Source organism: Neolamprologus multifasciatus, chromosome 17 (assembly GCF_963576455.1).
Source record: "Neolamprologus multifasciatus chromosome 17, fNeoMul1.2, whole genome shotgun sequence".
NCBI lineage: Eukaryota > Metazoa > Chordata > Actinopteri > Cichliformes > Cichlidae > Neolamprologus > Neolamprologus multifasciatus.
In genome coordinates this window covers 37,753,272-37,775,541 of record NC_140455.1, presented here as the reverse complement: position 1 = coordinate 37,775,541, position 22,270 = coordinate 37,753,272, and the positions used below count along the sequence as shown (strand labels likewise).

The 22,270-nt window shown below is 45.0% G+C and overlaps 1 protein-coding gene and 1 long non-coding RNA gene across 6 annotated transcripts in view; one reads left to right on the top strand and one right to left on the bottom strand.

The window, feature by feature from the left end:
• adamts10 (ADAM metallopeptidase with thrombospondin type 1 motif, 10) overlaps positions 1-22,270 on the top strand; it is a 61,996-nt gene that overhangs the window by 21,608 nt on the left and 18,118 nt on the right. For 3 of the 5 annotated variants that reach the window (XR_014870052.1, XM_085136922.1, XM_085136923.1), the window contains 13 exons: positions 1,061-1,229; positions 1,656-1,858; positions 2,815-2,898; positions 5,330-5,475; positions 7,071-7,114; positions 7,597-7,702; positions 12,483-12,629; positions 12,817-12,958; positions 15,645-15,752; positions 17,438-17,583; positions 18,831-18,894; positions 19,061-19,163; positions 22,066-22,199. Coding sequence is in view for 4 of the 5 variants with exons in the window: in XM_085136922.1 (XP_084993048.1) it covers positions 1,061-1,229; positions 1,656-1,858; positions 2,815-2,898; positions 5,330-5,475; positions 7,071-7,114; positions 7,597-7,702; positions 12,483-12,629; positions 12,817-12,958; positions 15,645-15,752; positions 17,438-17,583; positions 18,831-18,894; positions 19,061-19,163; positions 22,066-22,199 (1,596 nt within the window). In the remaining variant the exon portion in view is untranslated. Of the gene's footprint in view, positions 1-79; positions 177-1,060; positions 1,230-1,655; positions 1,859-2,814; positions 2,899-5,329; positions 5,476-7,070; positions 7,115-7,596; positions 7,703-12,482; positions 12,630-12,816; positions 12,963-15,644; positions 15,753-17,437; positions 17,584-18,830; positions 18,895-19,060; positions 19,164-22,065; positions 22,200-22,270 lie in introns of those variants that run through there. The other 2 variants (XM_085136925.1, XM_085136924.1) reach the window with 2 other exon arrangements.
• LOC146499843 (uncharacterized) lies at positions 19,162-22,066 on the bottom strand. Its single transcript, XR_014870054.1, has 3 exons — positions 20,208-22,066; positions 20,067-20,106; positions 19,162-19,967 (listed from the first exon to the last, which is right to left on the bottom strand). It is a non-coding gene; the product is annotated as an uncharacterized LOC146499843 (long non-coding RNA).

Sequence of the window (22,270 nt, the reverse complement as noted above, 5' to 3'; positions counted from 1 at the left end):
GTATACGCAGCTGAGGATTAGACGTGTTCGCAAAGCGTTAATAAGCTGGACACGTAATCACTGTTAGTCAAACCAGCGTGAGCGCATTCACCGGCGAGCGGGCTGTGTGTCCAGAGGACCGTCACTAACTTTATTATGGGATTAAAAGCACTTTGAAAGCTGCCGCCGCCATTCGGGTGAGGAGACTCTCGCTCCGACCAAAGCCAACACATCTGAGCGGAATCAAAGGAAGTGTTAGTGTATCGCTCTCTCTGTCTCGCTCTCTCATTTTCCTCGCTCTCATTCACTCTTTCATGCTCTCATGTGTGCTCGTCTGTGTATGTGCGCCCAAAGGGCCCAACACAGACGGGAATATGACGATCGAGCTGTTTCCTGTGAAGTTTGAACGTTCGCTAGCGTTGTTCACTTTCACCCAAATAATCTAAAGCGTGCCAAGAAAATACCCTGCGCACCATTAACGCCACCAGCAGGCTGACGGATTGCACCGTAGCGTTCGTTTACACTCCACCATCCGATGTTTTTCCAATCTGCTGTCGTCCGATCTCGACGAGCCGGTGTGATCCGCATCCTCAGATTCCTGGCAGGTGTAGCACCTGTTGTGGTCTTCTGAAGCTGCCGCCCACCAAGGTTGAACGTGCTGCGCCATCAGCGATGTTACAGTTCTCTTCCTGTCAGCTAAAAGCAGTCTGACCGTCTGATCTGCTTTTCACCAAACATTTTCTCTTTTTTAGACCATTCTCAGTAAACCTTAGGGATGGTTGTGTGTGACAATAGCAGGAGATCAGCACTTTCTTAAATAATCCACGTTCAAAGTCACTTAAATCACCTCCAGCAGGTCGTCCTGATCACGCTTGAGTTGCTGCCGTGTGACTGGCTGATTAGGCGTACCTAATAAAGTGTCCAGTGAGCATATTTTAGGCATAGGTATGTGAGCTTAACTGACTCATCTGTTTTCACTTTTGAATGAGTTTCTCAGGAAAACACTCGCACTGTAAAGTCATCTGTGTGCCGTGATGGGAATCCTCATTTTATTCTATTCTTCAAATCTGTTTCTCTGCAGCAGGGGGTGATTGTTGCTGGGGGAGAGGAGTACCTGATTGAACCCCTTGTCTCACCAGATAACCAAACCGGGACAGAGAGCGAGGAGAGAGCAGAGGGGCGCCCCCATGTGGTTTATAAGCGGTCATCGCTCCGCCATCAGTACAAGGGCCAATCCTGCGGAGTCATTGGTGAGACGAGAGATATTCTGGTCTTTTTTAGCAGCGGCGTTAAGGTCCAGACCGGAGGAGTAAACATCCGCGGGCCAGTCTGCGCGCCAGCCAGCAGCAGAAGGCTGCGGCTGTGTCTGCGTTCCCGGTTGTGATTAGGCGTGACCGAGTCTGTGTTACAGGGCGTTTGCTGCAAAAGCACAAGTATGTTTGGAAAGCCGCCGTTTGACAAATATAAGAAAAGAAAGATACTTTGTAAAGCTGCCCTTTAAAATCTGCCCCACGATTATGCAAAGTGTGTCGAGTGTTTCGTCTAATTGCTGTAATTATTATTAATCTGTGGTCAAATGATGGGAAAAGCGAGAGAATCTGTTTCCGATGCAAAGCTGGATCAACTTGAGCTCGTTTCAACGCTGTCAAAATGTACGATTGTGTGATCTGCCTCAGACGAGAAGCCGATGAAGGGCGCGTCGTGGTGGCAGCGGACCCTGAAGACGCCTCCTCATCACGTCGGCCGTGGCCAGCTGCCTCTGAAGCGTTCGGTCAGCCGGGAGCGCTACGTGGAGACGCTGGTAGTAGCTGATAAGATGATGGTGGGTTATCACGGCCGCAGGGACATCGAGCAATACATCCTGGCAGTCATGAATATTGTAAGTTTCACAACACAAAAGCTTTCCTCTTCCTCTAAAAAAACAGCTTTTCCCAGCTTTCAGCGACTGACTGTCAGATGGCCGTGATTTGGTGGCCTGGCGTCTTTCGAAGCAAAGAAGGAAATGTTATTCAGCTGATTAAAGGCGAGCTGGAAAGAACAGGGTCGTCTTCACTGACAGAAATAAGTCTCCAAGGCCGAGTCAGGCTTACGGGGGATGTATTATTAATGTTTATAGAAAGAAAGAAAGAAAAACAAATGCGTAGCTGTTGCCTGATTTCTCCTCGGGGAGGCCACATGTTTTAGTCAGCGAAGCTTTCGTACGTGCAGTTAATCACTGGAAAACCGTACGCACGCGGGAAGGAATCGCTCTTGGTTCTTTCATACAGATTTGCTCTAAAAATAGTCCAGTTTCTTTTGGTTATACATTAAAGTCACTTAGCTGCGTTCTTTTTGCCCTGGCTGCACAAATTATTCCCGACTTTCCAGGGTGATGATTTGGAAGGTCGGTGCTTGAGCTGTTGTACATGGAGAACACATTAGTGCTGCGTTTAATGTGAACGCCTAGGTAGAAAATGAAGACACGAAGCATATAAGTGTATGACTCTGGCCTGTTTAGATACAAAGGTCTCCTCTCCAGTGCAGTATGCTCTGACTTTGCTTTCAAACCAACATATGGATGAAACCGTGGTTAAAATAAAAGCACCTGTTTATGCAGTCAGAGCGGCGGGATCTGTATTTGTATGCATCAAAGTCCCGTTTTCTCTCGTCCCCAGTGTGTTTTTTTTTTGTTTCTTTTTTTCGTTTGGGCTCCAGCGGGGAGAAATGACGGGAAAGCATGTCTGTCATCTACAGAACATACGCTAACAACTGCCAGGAAAAAGCCTGCCGCAGTGTGCTCGGCTGTTCTATCAGCCGTTTTTAAGACTGGTCTTTTCTTGTTTCCCTGGAGGTCAGGTTGCCAAACTGTTCCAGGATTCTAGCCTGGGGAATGCAGTCAACATCGTGGTGACGCGGCTCATCCTGCTCATGGAAGACCAGGTAAGGTGCATGAATTACTGCGAATACTAAGATCAGTGTCGCAGTGCTTTGGTCCTACTCCTTCCACAGTGTGTCTTTTGTCCCGCCCCTCCCTGAGCCTGGCTCTGTCGGAGGCTTCTTCCTGTTAAAAGGGAGTTTTTCCTTCCCACTGTCGCCAAAGTGCTTGCTCATAGGGGGTTTCTCTCTAATACTGTATGGTCTTTACCTACAGGTAAAGTGCCATGAGGTGATTTTGGCACTTACTGTGACAGAATATCACCACCAAATTTTGGTGCACTCAAAGGTTTAGTGGATTCTAGGCAGATAAACTTGAATTGAATGGCACCGAGCACATTTTCCCCCCAATGATTATTTGAATAAATTAACTTTTGATTTGATATATTTCAGTTACATTTTACAAATTATTGCTTTGTGTGTACATCCATTTAAAAAAAATACGATTGTAATAAGGGAAAAATGATCAACCTTTTCATTTAGGAGCACAATCAGGGGTAGAGTCACATGTTGAACAAGATAAGGTGAACACAGAAGACGCGAAAGCCCCTTTTTTGTGTTGTAGAGCATTCATGCTAGCATTTAGCTCAAGGCGCTGCCGATAATATGGCTGCAGACTCCTTTTAACGTGTATTATAACTAGGGCTGCCACGATTAGTCGACTAGTCACGATTACGTCGACTATCAAAACCATCGACGACTGATTTAATAATCGACGCGTCGTTTGAAGCTTTGTAAGATCACAAAAGACACAGGAATAAGTAGTAGGATTTAAGAGTGTAATAACGGACTGAAACAGAAGATGGCAGCACTGCATGTACAAGGATGCCAGCTGCCGTTAAACCCCGAAGAAGAAGAAGAAGCAGCTCTGTCCCAGAATTCATAGCGCAGCCCAGCTCAGTTTCCAACAATGGCGGCAGCTAGTTAGTTTTAATATTACTCTTATTATTCTTTCTGGGTCACAAAATAAACGTTTAACATATTTTCAGGCGAGAATGTAGCTGTGTAAACCTCAAATATCTGCTCAGTTTATCAAGACACCACATATTTTCAAAAGCGCTCCGACGTTTTCGGAGACGTCTGTTACCCACTAGCTCGATAGCTAGCCGGGGGCTAGGCTAACTAGAGCCGTGAGAACACCGGACTCCGGCAAAACGTTTTCAAACCCACCGCCGTCTTTCGCTACTCAGGTTAAATATATATAAGTCACTTAGATAACTTAAAATGTTATTGTTTGGCTTTTTTCAGTATTTTATTTGTTCCTGAGTAAATCGGCTGAGTTTATTAAACTCCACCAAAACAATCTGCACATTTAATTAAAATTTAATAAACTACCATCTTGTCTTTATTTTTAGTTAGCACAGACCTTAAACACTTCAAGCTGTAAGCTAATGATAGTTATATAAGAGCAGATGCTGCTGGTGCAATAAGCTGTAGTTTTACGTACAATGGATGATGATCTGATTAGTCGACTAATCGCAAAAATAATCTGTGACTAGTCGACTATCAAAATAATCGTCTGTGGTAGCCCTAATTATAACGCAAGCGAGTGACTGCAGGTCAGAAAAGATGCAGCTGCCGGAGACAGAGTCCACACCTGACCGCAGGGCAGGAGTTTAGCTCATAAAAAAAGTGCACGACCTTACCAGCACAGCTCAGGAGATGACTGTGCCATGTGACTCTGTAGTAAACGACCTTATTAGCCAGCCATTAACAGCATGCGGTGAGACGTGTACCCGGCTCCGTTTTAATGTTAACCTTGTAGCACTTTGACAGATGAATCATGGCTGAATTAAAGGGGAATTACGGCGCTGCTTTGAGGTTTCCTCTGTGGCCGTCTTATTAGGGAACATTTATGATTCATGCTTTTCATAGTGCCTCAAAGTTAGAGCCCGTAATTTAGTGCCAGGATATGTTCGTTATCTCACATGGTAGTGAAGTAAATGTTAGGGTCATTAGCGGTAGGCGAGTATTAGTGTTGTTATTCTTACTCCGTGGACCGTTGAGGTCGGGACGGGATTGAGAGTGTTCTGTGCAAGCGCTCCTGCTGCCGTTTTCCAGGTCTGAATAGGCAAGCTGCCCCTGGAAAGGAAAATGAGGACAGCAGTAGGGACAGAAATGAGGGACTGTGGGATAAGACAATTACTAGTTATGTCACCGCACACATTCCTGGGTTACGAGTTCTCGCCAGCTGTGGCCAGCAGAGCACTCCCTCCGTGCTTCTACATATCTTTTACAGGATTGAGGGACTAACATGCAATGCTGCGGTGGAAAAATGCCTCAATCGCTGCAATACAGGAAGACGGGGTTATTATAGCGTTGTTGTAATTGTTGTTGATATTGGAATAACTTCACATTAAGTATCTTTCGTTCATTCCTGAAGCTGATTGTTTTGTGTTTAAACAAAGGAAGTGCTTCTGTTGTCTCTCCCCACCAGCCCACACTGGAGATCAACCATCACGCGGGGAAGTCTTTAGACAGCTTCTGCAAGTGGCAGAAAACCATCCAGCACCGCAGCAGCTACGGGAACGCCATACCTGACAACGGCATTGCTCATCACGACACCGCCGTGCTCATCACCAGGTCGGAAACCTCGAAAAGAAAAAGCTGTCCTGCAGGAATGTCCGCTTGTGACCCTCGTAGGAACAAATAACCTCAATTAAGAGTCAACAGAATCAATCGTGTGTTGAAAACTAAATATAGTAACGTAGGCCCAGCCAGTAAGACCTGAACAGGAGAGCTGGGCTGTCCAGTTCAGGCGCCACACAGCTCAGCACCTGATCAGACAGTGACACCGAGATGATCCGCCTCCTCCTCCGAGTTCACTGGATCTCAAGTCCTGACAGGCTGAATTTGACGCGGCTCCCTCGATTAACTCATCTTAAACGACAACATGTAGTCCGAGTGTTGCCTGACACTGAAGATTGTTTTTAACTTCTGTTCATCCCACTTTTCCTGAACCGGTGTTTTGGCATTGCTCCGCTTAAGGGATGGGGGAAAATTTATACAGTATAGCTTTTTGCAAACTGATACAGACTCTGTGCAAGTCAACATTTATGGCAGGCATTAGTGTTCGTATGCTTACAATCTCATTTTTGCAGCCCCAAAAAAGGGAGATAAAACAAATACTGACTAATACCGCGGAAGCACTAGCTGGTAGTCGGGCCGTACGCGTGTCTTAGTGCAGTTGAACATAATCCACAAAGTCCGCTTGTAGTCGAAAAACAAACAGGCAAACATTTATTTCCACAGTTTGAAATACAGTGATCCGTTTGAATGTTCCTGTACGCCGCAAACACGGTAAGAAACTGTTTTTCTCCACAGCTAGTTAAAGCCCCGTTACTCCACACTGCCCTTCGCAAACGCTCCCCCCGTGCACAGTTACCGTGTGTTAACAGTACGTAAAAATTAAATAAGGCAAGAAAATACAATTTAACTGTAAATCTTACGCTAAACAAATTCTAAAGTAAACTGAAATTCCCCATTATCTTACACCTATCCTTATCCAAAATGATTCAAATTATTAACAAATATACACTCTGTGCAATCTGAGTAAACTAAGAGATGATTAGAGTTTTATCTTATACACTGACATAGTTTAACTTTGGGGGAAAAAAAGGTGATGAATCATAGTTTACGTTATTTGAATGCTCGCATTTAATGCACAAAATGCAGACACCAGTGGTGAATGCATGTTAAGTAAAAACAAAAACACACACTGGTGCTATTGACTCAGGAATGTGCAACAGTGAACAGCACGGCCACGGTTTGGTCAGAGTCATCTGAACGCACTTGTGCTCGGGCAGCGCTGCCACAAATACTTTCCTATTCTGTGCAAAAGAATGCGCCACGAACTCGAGCTGCGGGAGGTTAGCGTTGGCGAGGGGAGGTGGGAGGCGAAAGCAGATAAATGTCACAACTTTTTTGAGATGCGGTCTTGGTGGCGGCTCGGTGAGAACAGCTCGGTTTTACAGCAGGATGTATCAAGCTGTTCAGACGCGATGACACCGCAGTGACCGTCCGCGGTTTCCGCCTATTGTTCTTTTAAAACTTTATCCGTCTGCTGTCGCTACTGTGTGCATGTGTGTTCACATGCATCTTAAGCAGCAGCTGATGCAGTTTCTGCACCTTGTTGTGTACGAGTGTCAAACCTTTTTGTTTTTCCTCACATCTTGCAGGTATGACATCTGCATCCAAAAAAACAAGCCCTGTGAAACTCTAGGTAACCTTCCATCACACGTGACCACAAACTTCCATATTTCTGATCCCGCTGACTCTTCCTCCTAGCCCTGACCGTCACAGCTTCATGCTTCCTCCCAACCGTAACCCTAAACGTAACCCTACACCTTTTTCCATCCTTAACTCTAAAATCAGTTACTCATCTGAGAATCATTTCAAGGGTCCCACCCAGTGCGCTCTTACTTTCCAAAGAGTTGCAGGTTTGACGTTAAAAAAAGTGTGCATGCATGTTTAAAATTCTTACATGCTCAAGAAAGTGCGATGCAAATGATGTGCATCTGTGTACTTTTACACTCTGCATGTTTATTGATAACAATGCACGCTTTACTAAACGCCGAGTTGGCAAAATAGTGAGCTGCGGCTGCTGGGAACATCATCCTTTCTCTCAGTTGGGATTCTCGTTCGGTTCGTGCGCTTGCTTCAGAGTAGAGTTGTTTTCTATATTCATCGAGTGTATTTCTGCAGGTCTGGCTCCAGTAGGAGGGATGTGTGAGCCAGAGAGGAGCTGCAGCATCAACGAGGACATCGGCCTGGGGACGGCCTTCACTATCGCCCATGAGATTGGACACACGTGAGTAACAAACGCACGCACGCTCTCATTTTTAATCTCCTGGACACATTTGTAGATGTTGCACAAAAAGAGAGACTTCTGTTTGATATCATCTCATCGCTGTGCAACATCGTTTACTTGTATTTCTAATATAATTACTCTGGCTCGATAAAAATCTGTCGAATGATAAGAAAATCCAGCAAGTTTGCGAATTCCAGGACAAATTCATCTTCGCCAAAGAGGCAGGAGCGTTGGAGAGCTCGAGGTGTCAGACAGCAGAAGAATTACAAATATTCCTTCAGTTTCGATGCTGCTGGCCACAGACGGCAGCGTCGTTTCCAGAATATACGGCCTTTGCAAATATTAAACCGGCTGCCAAGTCGATGAGTAGATCCATCGCAGCTGTCCGTGAAACCAGACTTAAACATGGGTTCGAAGCTGTCTGGGATTTAAACGAATTGATTTATAGCGATGCTGAAATGTCTTTCAACCACCATCCCACGAAAACGCCGTATAAAAGTGTCAGCCTTGTTTTAAAGTATGCGTTGGGGGTTGTGTTATAAACCTCCGGAAACGGGGTCGAAATCCACAAGTGTTTCTTTTAGAAATCGAGCAGCGAGGCCACGGATAAACGCTTCACACGTGATGACAAACATCTGTTCTTTAAATAAAAAAGACGCACAATCTGTGATCCGTGAACTAGACCTGATTGTCCTTCCTGAAACATGAAATGTCCCTTCGGGGTGTTTCTGATCTTCTGCTGGGGACCGAGTCTCGAACATCACGAGTCAAATCCAGCAGTAAGAACGCTGAACGTCGTTCCTTCGCATCCCAGTGAAATCAGCTCTCGAGCGGGAGTACAATTCTGTCTCAACATCTGTTACTGTTGTATCCTTCAGCAATTCACCGTCCCGTTCATTCGTGTATGAAAATAGCATCGAGAAGTATTCGTGCAGATGGTGGATCCATCAGGGTTCTGCTTTCCTAATCGCTAACACAGGTCTTTGTTTTTTAGAGCACCCAAACCCTGAGGGTAGCTTGTCAACATGACTAATTAATGTATATATATGCACACATGAGCGCGCACACATGAGCGTGCACACATGAGTAGGGATGGGTATTGTTTAGGTTTTATCTGATACCGGTGCCAAACCGGTACTTTTGAAACGGTGCCGGTGCTTAAACGGTGCTCAAACCGGTGCTTAAAGAATGGAGAACACAAAATTGGTCCAAAAACCTCTCATGTTCAGCTGTTTTTTTAGTAAAAAGATAACAATGTTAGCCCTTTCTGCAGCTATAGGGCATATATGGTATCACTCTTGGCTGGAAGCAGTGCTTTAACAATGGAAAAAACAAAAACTTTATCCAAAAACCTCTCATGTTTAACTGTTTCCCACTTTTTATTTGGTCATTTTTGCCTTTTTGTCCAGGGTGAAGGGAGTATCTGCCATCAAACAAGAAGACAGCTGCATGTAGCTATGATGGTGTTTGCTAGTTCACCTTACATACATTAATGTAATAACGTGGTTAGCCTACTCAACGTAAATTATACACGAACAACATTAAGCTACTCACGCAGAGAAGAACGGCTGCTGCTGCCATCATCATCCTCATCATTTCTGCTACACTGGCAGGGCTAGGGGCCAGGACTCTACTCTTCAGCTTTTTGGGGGATGTTGCTAACTCTTCGTCCGATAACAGGCACCACACCTGCAGTAGATGCGCTCGGTGTGAGGTCTCGCAGCAAGCTATCAAATACGGCGCATTTTTCGGCTTTTTAAAAAAACGCTATGCGTCGCCAGGTGTTTCATTGGATTTCAGGTGTTACCTCCTTTCCACAGTATCACCTTAAAGCACTTGTTGCAGGCTGCTGAGTTTGCATCTTTTGCTGTGAAGTACAGCAAGACTTTTGACCGCTTCGCCTTGGGCATTTTTAATCTGTAGCTCTGCTCTAAAAGAACGTACGTACCTGGACCCGCCTACTATCCCCGGAAACGTAAAATGATTGGCTAGAATTCAAAGTGTATCACATCTCAGGAAAAAAAAGCACCGAAATAAAGCACCGAAATGTGCGCTGCTTTTCGGTCTGGTTACTACCGTTTATGTCAGAACCGGTGCCATCATGGCACCGGATACCGGTACCCATCCCTACACATGAGCGTGCACACATGAGCGTGCACACATGAGCGCGCACACATGAGCGCGCACACATGAGCGCGCACACATGAGCGCGCACACATGAGGGCGCACACATGAGCGCGCACACATGAGGGCGCACACATGAGCGCGCACACATGAGCGTGCACACATGAGCGTGCACACATGAGGGCGCACACATGAGCGTGCACACATGAGGGCGCACACATGAGGGCGCACACATGAGCGTGCACACATGAGCGCGCACACATGAGCGCGCACACATGAGCGCGCACACATGAGCGCGCACACATGAGGGCGCACACATGAGCGCGCACACATGAGGGCGCACACATGAGGGCGCACACATGAGCGCGCACACATGAGGGCGCACACATGAGCGCGCACACATGAGCGCGCACACATGAGCGCGCACACATGAGCGCGCACACATGAGGGCGCACACATGAGCGCGCACACATGAGGGCGCACACATGAGCGTGCACACATGAGCGTGCACACATGAGGGTGCACACATGAAGGTGCACACACGAGCGTGCACACACGAGCGTGCACACATGAAGGGACCAAACACGAATGACTCTGCAGGGAGGGGGAACATTTTGAGAACAAACGCAGCTCCTGAGAGTGATCTCGCCGCCTGCCATGGACTCCTTTGCTTCTTGTACGTGACTCTGAGGTTACGGCTGTTAATCAAATACTGCAAAGCAAACAATTAATTAAGTTTTTGTGAAATCTTACAGATTCAAACTTTGCATTGTAAAATTTTGTGCATACATTGCAAAGATCTTCAGCATGCAAGCGTACTGACTTTGCTGAATCTACAGATTATTTTCAAGAATAATTCAAAAATTCTTTGCCGAAAGAAACCTCAGGAATGAAAATATGCTCGCCGTTAGGAGTACGAGGAAGTGTCGCCTTTTATGTATCAGGACATCCTGAGAAAATGAGGTAAATATGATCTACGATGAACAATAAGTCATGACATATTACACCATGTCATTATTCGTTTAACAAAAAGCCAACTCTAACCCTGACTATGTGTAAGTAGCACTTGATGAACTGATCGTCAGCAACTGTGAGCGCCTCCAAAGAAGCAGAGGTTCTGTCAGTTTGCTGGTCTGCAGACATCAGCAATCAGGATTCACAGGGTGATTTCCAAGAACGTGAAAAATATTCATGACAGCTGTCAGTCAAAAACCCTGAGAGCTCGATATCAGACTCTACAGGCCTCAGTAAGCATGCTAAATGTTAAAGTTCAGAACAATCCAGTAGAAAAAGCCTGTTTGGAAGGGTTGCAGCACAAAGCCTCTTCTCGCCAAAAGAAGACGGCAGCACGGCTTAAGTTTGCAAAGTTACATCTGAACAGGCAGCAAGACTTTAAGAGCGAAGTCCTTTGAACAGACCAGAGTGGAGATGTTTGACTGTAATGCTCAGCACCACATTTGGAGAAAACCAAACACAACCTATCAGCACAAACAGCCAGAGGCTCCTTACAGTCATTGAGCAAACCATGAACTCGTCTGAGGTCATCATTGGTTCATGAATCAGGACGATTATACCGAACACAGCAGCACATCTACAGCAGACCATATGGAAAAGAAATAGTAAAAACTTATGATTTACTCATGAAAGTGGCAACTTTCTCATTACTTTCATATAATGTTTTAGTATCCAAAACATACAAGTTTCATTTATATAATTTTTCATGGGATCTTGTATCTGTTTTCACTCTTTTATGCTTTTCATACAAGTTTCACACAAAACAGATACAAACTTTATACAATTTATCTTTTCCATGTGGGGAATGAAAACAAAGTAATCGAGTACTGTGACGGCCCAGTCAGAGTGAGACTGAGTGAGATTGGGGAGACTTCAAGAGAACTTTGCATAAAGTCAAACGCTGTAATGATGCGAGATACTCGATAGAGTCACAGAAAACAATAAGTTATCGCTGCTAAAGCTTCTGCAGGCTTCGTTTTTCTCACGCTGCTTCTGAATTTCAGCTTTTAGTTTGTCGTTATGTAAAATGTCAAAATCTGTTCATACGTCTGGGGTTGTATTTCAATAATGTTCTGATGATATTTCTTTAATCACATCTTGATGTGTAAAATCTTTGACTTGACAAAAGGCGTGTTTTCTTTTTCCAGGCGAAAGCATTTAATACTAGAGTAACAAATCCTCACAAATTTCCTTAGAAATTGATTATAAAAGTAACCTAACTAGAATGGCAGCTCTCAACTTGACCCCATGTGACACAAAATTGGCCGTTTTGTTGTTATTCAAACATAATAACACGCGAGTTAAGACGTGAAGCCCCTTTAAAGCCGTACAGATGTGCCTTTATGAGGTGTAAATCAGCCCCAGACTTGATGTCCAATAGAACAACAACACCAGGGTACCAGGTTCTCCTTGAGACCGCTGTCCTAAGATGATACTAATGAAACATCTGGTGGGATTTCTTTGATAGATGGAAGGTGGACGTGTCTGACAGCTGTGGACCGTAACCTTTCATATGTCTGTTCTTTCGATCCCTCTCGGTTATCAGCAGTGATCTTTTTTCCACTGTCCCCGTCGCTGCTGCAGGGATTATTTCCGTCCACATGGCCTCAAAGTGTTGTCACTGTATCATCATGGGCTTTAGGTTTGGGATGAACCATGACGGCATGGGGAACGCCTGCGGGCCCCGCAGCCAGGAGACTGCCAAGCTGATGGCTGACCACATCACCATGAAGACAAATCCGTTCATCTGGTCCGCCTGCAGCCGGGATTACATCACCAGCTTCCTGGAGTGAGTCAGATTATCTGCAGCGGCGTAAATAATTTGTAAATGTGAGGGTTGAGGAAGGAACGGTCTCACGAAGACCGGTGTAGAAAGTCTGATGGTCAGAGAAACATCCGAGTCGCAGACGGAGCAGGAAAACTTCCTGCAGCTTGTTTAGTGTTTTTTCTTTCTGTCTCCTCGTTCGCACCTGTAGCTCAGGTATGGGCTCCTGCCTGAACAACGTCCCGCCAAAGCAGGAGTTCGTGTACCCCACCACAGCGCCAGGTCAGGCCTACGATGCAGACGAACAGTGCCGCTTTCAGTACGGCGTCAGGTCTCGACAGTGCAAATACGCGGTGGGTATATTTTCTTATCTTTCGCTCAACTTTTACAGAATTTGTCAATATTCAGATTTTTTTCTTACAGTTTATTTTCTGAAAAGATCCACGGACAAACTTTTAAGTGATGTCTGTCGTTTTTATTGTTTCTGCCACTGGAGAGAAAAACGATTTCATGTTCGTGTGTTGAAAAACTTTATATCCCCTCCAATTTGTTAAGGGTCATGAGTACCGAGGTTGGCTTTGACCTTCATTGTTAGCGCCCAAGGCCAAAGTTGACCTTGAAAATAAATGATGTGAAAGGACACACAGAGAGCTGTACAACCTGCTTTTTTTTCAATAAGACGTCCTGTGACATCACAGTGATCCCATAAACAACTCACACTGCACGACTACACCTGAAACATTTTTCCAGCTTGGAGATTTCAGCCTTTCTGCTCCAACCATATGAGTAAACATAATTAAATACACCATTATGGTATGTAACACGCTAAGGTCAAAGGTCAGAGTCAAACAAATTAGGAAATGTCTTTACAATGACACAGGAAGATGAGTATACTACACTAGACACTACACCAAGCTGGAGAGGTTATATCTCTTGGCTGGCCTGGGAACATCTCGGACTTTTCCCGGATAAGCTGGAGGAGGTCCGGGCTTCTCTGCTCAGGGTGCTGTCCCCGCGACCCTGGATAAGCGGCATGGACAGATTTTCAAGTTTTAGAATTGCCCTTCAGGGGTAGTCGAGTTGGTACTCGATGTAAAGTTCAACATAACGACCCAAAATTTTTCAACTCTGCAAAAGTGGCGTAAACAGGCATCCATATAATTGCACTTTCATGCTGCGTTAGTGATAGTATTTAAGTCTTAAGTATCCCTGCTGTTATAGACAATTATGAATGCAGCAGAAGACCCATCGAGAGGCAGAAAGGAGCAGTTTGTTGCAGTGCATTGGGTCATCGATAACAAACACGCAGCACACTTTTTGTTTTTAGGCCCTTTTAAGTTTCCGCCCTTGAGGTGATTGCAGTGCCTCGAACACCTTGGTTGACACAATTATATGTGTTTAAAGCTGGAGAGGATCCAACATGTGGCGCAGGAAGCATAGGATACAAACAAAGGAAGCTTTAATAGCTGAATAATAATCCAAGAAACACAAAAGTCCCAGTGGGATCAAAAGTCCACAAACAAAACCAATAAAATCCACAAAGAAACTTAAATCTCAATGGAAATAAACAGGTTTTGCATAATTAAGATTAAGGAACTGACCTCCAGCCCATTGTTCCTTCAGTGGGCTGGTTTCAGTCATTATGCAAATGTGCTGTTTATAAGATTGAAACCTGCAGTCAGCTGAGACTGAAGACGTCACCTGGATGATGACGAAACGTTTCTCCCACAAAACGCTACGTCCAGATGAACAGAATCAACTTTTGGAGAAATAAACAGGTTAGCACCCGTGGTGAACACCAGCCTGTATGCAGGAAGACTACAGGTGAAAACAATCAGGGGAGACGGACAGGAAGCAGAACTGAACAAATAAACCCTTCAAAGTAAAATAGGACAATCCCAAGGACACTGTATGAACACTAGCACTTAACAGGGGAACGCAGAGGGGCCGGAGTGTAAACAAATACACGGGAAACCATTATTAATACAGTTAGTTATAATAAACCAAGACAAACTAAAACCAGTGCATCGTATAAACCAGCGGTCTCCAACCTTTTTTGCGCCATGGACCGGTTTATGCCCGACAATAGTTTCACGGACCGGCCTTTAAGGTGTCGCGGATAAATACAACAAAATAAAACTAGTACCGGTACCTAAAAAAAAAGAAGATTTATTCATAACACACGTGAAAAGACCCAGGAAAACCGAGTTAACGATAAAAACGATAACAAAATAACGCTGAAAACCGATAAAAACCCTGAAAACCATACATTTCACACCTGAGCCTCAACTCTCGCGGCCCGGTACCGGTCCGAGGCCCGGGGGTTGGGGACCGCTGATATAAACAAAGAGCGTCAAACCGAGACCCAGAGTCAACGAGTGCAGGAAAGCACAACGGGAACTCTCGAAATCCAACAAACAGAAAAACCAGAACCTTAAACAGCAGACCGAGAGACGAGTATCCAGAATCTGAGAGCAAAAACCAGGGACCATCTGTAGAACAAAACATCTCCACATCCCACATGTGGTGCCCACCATAACACACACACACTTTCTCCCTCTGTCAGCCTTTACAGTCAGCTAATCCTTGTGGACTGGTGTTGTTTAAAAAATGAGCCTCACTTTCTTTCACCGTGCGTCCAATCGCAGCTGTTATTATCTCACTGCTCACTCCCTCCTTACAAATCTGTGATGTGAAACATCGTACCTTCACTTAATAGCATCCACTTTATCTTGCATCCACTTTATTGCACAGTCAAGTTTTACGGGTTCAGAGTGAGCGGACATCTGGAACAGCAAACTGCTTTATAGACTCATTATTATTGATACTACACGGTCAGAGCACGTGTACACAGTTAAAACACCACCGCCAGGTGTTGGAGGCACTGCTACAGAGGGAGAAGAGAGGAAGGTGAACAAGACACACATCTGCTCTCACGTCTGGGTTTTGATCGTACGCTTTATGCTTTCTTTTCTTTTATCGCATGTCTCGCCATCTCAAATGTTTTTTCTTTTTACTCTCTTTCATTCACACACACAGGAAGTCTGCAGTGAACTTTGGTGCATGAGTAAGAGCAACCGTTGTATCACAACCAGCATTCCCGCTGCAGAGGGAACCATCTGTCAGACCAACACCATAGAGAAAGGGGTAATAATGCTCATTTGTTTTAATTAGGGCATAAAGCAGTAAAGCAAAAGTCCAAATATGGCTGCAAGTTAGAGCTGAGTGTTCACGAGAATAAAGACGCAGCACGTCATCAGGCTGTTAATTTGTTTTAATGAAAGGAAAATATCTGTGCGATTACAAATTTTGAAAAGGGAAAAATATCATCTCAGTAAACATTAGGGGTGCAACGATACTCGTATCAATCAATCAATTTATTTTATCAACTTTTCTTCTGAAGATGCTGTCTGTGTTGAGCGCTCAGTGGATCTGCGTTCGACTACTCCGCCTAGGCTGCACTGTCGAGCGCAGATCCACTGAGCGCAGCGCAAGCTAGCAAGACAGAAGCTAAGCTCGTTGCAACATGGCAAATTGAACCTCCCCCACCCTCATTCAGATCTGCCGTTTGGAACTATTTTGGTTTTCATGTGAAGCATGACCCTGAAGGTAAGCGCGTCATGGACTAAAGTAAAACAGTATGTCGCAATGCTCAATTACATGGGTGGGAACTAGTGTGTTAGCGCATTTAGCTCATTAACGTGTTGACGCCGTCCAGCCCCACGGGCGATCCAACTTGTTAAGGAGATTTGCCGCATTGTGGCGTTAACGTCATTTCAGATTAACGCTGACAGCACTAGTGGGAACAAAATGAATATGACTGCACATTTACTCTGACATCATCCTTGTGCAAAGACAAGTGGAAGCAGACAAAAACAACAAGCACGCATGCTACAAACTTTAGCCGAGTCATTTAGACAGCCGTTAGCACATGATTTCCTTATGGGGACCTGATATGTTTAATATGCTGCTGAGAATATAGCCCAGAAGAAGCGTATAGTATAGCTTTTATTTTGGAAAGAGACATTTCTCTGTAATAAACTCTCTTTTCCAAAGATGAGGGATTTCTCGATCAGATATATATATTTTTTATTACTTTGTTGTTTCAGCAACATTAAATTTAAAAACTGTACGTTTGAGTTCAAATATATATTTATAATTTTAATAAATGACAAATTAAAAAAGCATGAACATATTTTTCTATCGAAAAAATATTGAACTGAACCGTGGATTTTGTGTATGTTGCACCCCTAGTAAACATGCGTTGGTAGGTTTGTGAGTCACGTGTTGCTTTTGTTTTCTCTTTGAGATTAGAACATATATGCTGAGGCCTGATGTTGCTGTACATATCCTGTTCACTTCAGAATTAATTTTAAAATGTTATTGTTGCCTTACAAAGCCCTGAATGGACAGGCTCCCGGGTATTTCTCTGACCTCTTGCAGCCTTATACCCCCTTAGATCTCTTAGATCAAGTGATCTTTTGCTTTTACCAAGGTCGAGGCTCATAGAGGCGATCGAGCGTTTGCAGTCGTAGCGCCTAAGCTGTGGAATAATTTACCCCAACACATCAGACAGGCTCCTGCTGTCAATCTTTTTAAATCTTATCTTAAAACACATTTTTATTTACTGGCTTTTAATACAGCATGAGAGTTATTTGTTAATTCACATTCTGTGTTTGCTATCAATACTCTAAGTTATTTTATTAAGTATGTTGTATTCTTGTGCAGCACTTTGATCAACGCTCCTGTTGTACTTAAATGTGCTATATAAATAAATAAACTATAACTATATATGATCATTGCTATACTTACACGTATCTGCAACTGTGCAGTGGTGCTACAAGAGGGTGTGCGTAGCGTACGGGACTCGCCCACAGGGTGTGGATGGAGGCTGGGGTCTGTGGTCTCCCTGGGAGGAGTGCAGCAGGACATGTGGAGGTGGCGTCTCCTCTTCTGTCAGACACTGTGACAGCCCCAGGTACGGATTTAGCTCACCTGATCTTAGCCAACGCGTCCTCCATGTTTTTATTATTGAACTTTACTAAAGCAGCTCAGTGTGAGTCAGAAGATGAACCATATTTATCTTACTCTGTGGGGCGATCGTGGCTCAAGAGTTGGGAGTTCGCCTTGTAATCGGAAGGTTGCCGGTTCGAGCCCCGGCTTGGACAGTCCCGGTCATTGTGTCCTTGGGCAAGATACTTCACCCGTTGCCTACTGGTGGTGGTCAGAGGGCCCGGTGGCGCCAGTGTCCGGCAGCCTCGCCTCTGTCAGTGCGCCCCAGGGTGGCTGTGGCTACAATGTAGCTGCCATCACCAGTGTGTGAATGTGTGTGTGAATGGGTGGATGACAGGTTGTGTAAAGCGCTTTGGGGTCCTTAGGGACTAGAAAAGCGCTATACAAATACAGGCCATTTACCATTTACCCATTTACTCTGGGTGGCGTCTCGGTTCATCCTCAGTAATAAGCCTTGTAGCTTCTCATTGGCTGCCCCTCATAAAAGGAAAGCTTGCATAGCAGGTGGGTGGTGCTGCTGTGGTTGCAGTTAAATGACCATATGAGATGGTAAGTATTCATATATTATAAGAGCTGTTGTTTCAGTCCAGAGGACCTCCAGATTATAGCCCAACATCCAAAACACACAGATCAGGATGGACACAGCCAGCAAACCCATGTGTGCAAGTGGAAGCCTGGTAATCGATGCTTGAATTGTAATAGGATCTTTTCATTATATGTTTTTAGTTTTCCAAACTGGTATTTATTCAGTACTGGTTACATTAAATCCAAAGCCATAGGGCAGAAGTAAATGAGCCATTAAATGCTGCTTCTTCAAACTCAAACACGCTGAAAACATCAGTCCTGTCATTTAATCCAAGACGTTCTTGCAGGCAGCAGCGGAGTGGGGATGATCACAACATGACCTTTTGAAGCGCAGATGCCAGATGAACTGATTAAACTGAAAATGGATTGACCCGAATCTGAGCCCGACACTCTCCTGTGTCGTTTTAAGCGTCATTTTGCATCTTTGTTTTGGCTTCGTTCTCTTTGAATTTGTTTACGGTTTAACACCAAGTCATGTGAAAATGGCAGACGGCAGCTCTGTTTGTGAGAAAACAATAATGCAGTTTTAAAAAAGAAAGTGTGACGGTGAATTTAAACACAAAGGCCGGGAATGCTAAAAGTCAGTGCTGCGAGTGATGGACGTCGGATCTCTTTGTCTCACTGCAGGCCAACTATTGGTGGGAAATATTGCCTAGGAGAGAGAAAACGCTTCAGGTCCTGCAATATAGATGTGAGTATTACAGCTCTTCATCATCATCATCATTATTGCTCTCATCAACTAGTCAAACCACTATAATCAAGAAGAGGAATATGGTTGGAATGAATGTGTTTTATGTGGTCGCTGCATAGCCCTCTGCTTGCACGTATAAAACTGCGTGCACACGTGTATGTTACAGGACTGCCCCGCAGGCTCTCGGGATTTCCGAGAGATTCAGTGTTCCAACTTCGATAGCATCCCCTTCCGGGGAAAGTTTTACACCTGGAAGCCTTACAGAGGAGGTGAGTGAGTAGTGCTCGTCTCTCTTGGGTTTGTGTGCGTGCACGAGTTTAATGTGAGCTAGCAGACGTTTCCCAGACCATCAGGTGTGACCAGACCAGGTTAGTCAGTGGTGGTTTGCAGGTAAAATAATGAACATATCCACTAATCAGAAGGTTAGCAGATATCTCTGGGCAAGACACTAACCCCAAATGTTCTCTGATGGATCCATCAGAGTGTGAATGTTAGACAGAAAGCACCTATGCAGAAAAGGCATAGAAAAAAGTGCTTGAATGAATGAGGCTGTATAAAGCAATTAGACTGCTCAGGTAGCGGTAGTACATAAGAACCAGTCCATTTCGAGTCTCTCGAGCTTGCTCGTATCAAGGGTGTCAAACTCCCGACCTCGAGGGCCGGTGTCCTCCAGGCTTTAGATGTGTCCTTGATCCAACACAGCTGATTTAAATGGATAAATGACCTCCTCCACATGTCCTGAAGTTCTCCAGAGGCCTGGTAATGAACTCATCATTTGATTCAGGTGTGTTGACCCAGGGTGGGATCTAAACCCTGCAGGACACCGGCCCTCGAGGCCTGGAGTTGGACACCCCTGATCTGTTAGTTCTTCTGAATCTCTGGCTCTCTTCCAACCAGTCCCTCCCTAACCTGGTTCTGCCAGAGGTTTCTTCCTTTTAACACAGAGTTCTTTCTTCCCACTGTCGCCGAGTGCTTGCTCAAAGGGAGAGCGGCATCTGACTGTTGGGGTTTTCTCTGTGTTATTGTGTCTACTTCACAAAGCACGTCGAGGCCAGAGCCATTGTGATTTGGTGCTATAGAAATAAAATAAAAATGAATTCAACATAGATTAAAGTAAAATCCAAGGTTACGGTCGCATCATAATTCAGTTACTTCTTTACTCCACTACTTACCTAAAATATCAGTCCATTCACATGTTTACACAATGCTCTCCTGTGTTGAACAGCAAGAACACAGTGATTACTGGATAAGCTGAATCATATGGGTTACGTGCAATATCTGCTGAGTGATTATAAGCTCGTTAAAATCTTTACCTTTAAAAAGTTTTCCATGAGATGTCAGTCCTGCTCTAATGTTTCATTGCTTAAACAGTTGGACCGCGGTTTGTGTCTTGAGCGCATAGAATTGTGATGTTAGGATAGAATAAAAGGGCAGTACAGGTGAGATGAAGGTGAGAAGGACGCGAGCCGAGAGAGGAAAAGAGGAGACGAGGGTAAAGACTGTCGCGTGCATGTGTGGAGAGAGAGCAAAACGTGAGTCGAAGCTCCTGCTGCTGCAGACTCGCCCCTGTCTGGCCTGCAGATGCTGGCTGCAGAGAGCCATGCATCCCACAATGCCTTGCAGGAATTCCTCGCTCCTGATGAGCACTAGACGCTGAACCTGGACGTGAAAGATAAATAGTTTCAGCGACATAACTGCCTTTAATCTGGCCCTCCAGTAACATAATGGGTTACAGAGACGGTCAGCCATCCGATTCCAACTCCAGGCAACAAGTGCTCCTTTCATCAAGTCAGCTGATTTTACAATGGAAATCCCTTGCAGCTGTTAAAATAGGAGCGTTGCCATCGTCTCTGCCCTGCGCCGAGGCCAGATCACTCCTCCGTCCTCAAATGCTCATTTTAGCCTTTTCCTTATAACGTCACGCTCGGTGGCGACGGCTTCACTTTCCCTTATTCTTTCTCTGTCATTGCCCCCCCCGTAGACGACTCCCTTCCTCTTGCTTTATTCAGCTCGCCATAATGCAAGCCGTCTCCGAGTTCTGTTTCCGACACGGAGAACAGAGGCAGCCTTTCTCTCTCGGCGCAGACAGCCAAGAACAGTTCGTTAAAAAGCCTCTCGCCATATAAGCATTTTGTCGAGCTGCTCTCCGTTACTGTTCTCGCTCCAACAGCCTTCACATTCCACTTTCACACTCCATACACCCTGCAGGTTATAACACACACACACCCTGCTGCTGCAGTGATTGCTGTGATTGCCCTGCCAAAGCGAGGCACCATGGGAATTGTAGTTTTCCGCGGTCGGACCGCTTTATTGTCTGCGAGCTCTGCCAGCACAAACTCTCTCTCGCTCTCTCTCCGCGGCCCGGCACTGTACCTGCTTTAGCGCTGCCAGCACAAACAAACGCACGCCAAGCTGATGTCGACAGTCACTCAAATAGTGGAGCAGCTGGCAAAGTGCACAGATTAATGAACGATACAGTCTATGCCACCTGGCAGGAGAAGACCTTTAGCACTGCTGTGTGTGCGTGTGCATGCACGACATACTTAGATTAAGTATGTTGGTATGTTTGCATAATAAATATTACACATACATTTGCACATTTGTGTTAATTGCTCTGTTTTGCCCCCAAAATTCATTTTACAGCATCAATACTTTAAGAAACGTCCCATATAACACGTTACTTTAGCTGATTGGCTTTTCCATGTAATTGCTGCGGATGCTAATGTCGATTCCCAACAGAAATCTCGCTCAGATTCGTTAAGAGGTCCCTCAGCAGGAAGCATGTAGACTGCGTGTGTTTATATGCATTCATTGAGCTAGTTTTGTGTCCGTATGTGCCACAAAAGCAGAGATGTAATTAGATTCAGCTGCTTGTAGTTTGGTTGTACTTGTACCGTTCCACCCTTTTCTCTTCTGTCTGCAGCCCTGTCAGGATACGATGCTTTTACCCTCATTTCCATATTATCCCACATTCACACTGGTTAGAGTTGTGTCAGAGTGGCTAAATCACAGGAGCATTTGTACTATCAGTAGGTAAGATGGGAGAAAAAGCCCACAGGACGCCTATTTAGCTCCTGTTATTCTGCAGGCAGAATCACCAGTTTGGGGGATTTATGTGAAAATGTCCTCCAATATCATCTCAGTAATAAACTGATCTGTTTGGATGTCCAGGTGGGGTGAAGCCCTGCTCTCTCAACTGCCTCGCAGAAGGGTACAACTTCTACACCGAGCGCTCTCCGGCTGTGGTGGATGGCACACCGTGCCGAGACGACTCTCTGGACGTGTGTGTAAATGGAGAGTGTAAGGTGAGTTGCACGTGTTTGCCTTCAGCCAAAATATCGGCCATTAGAAGTGAGGAGACGGCTCAAAATGACTC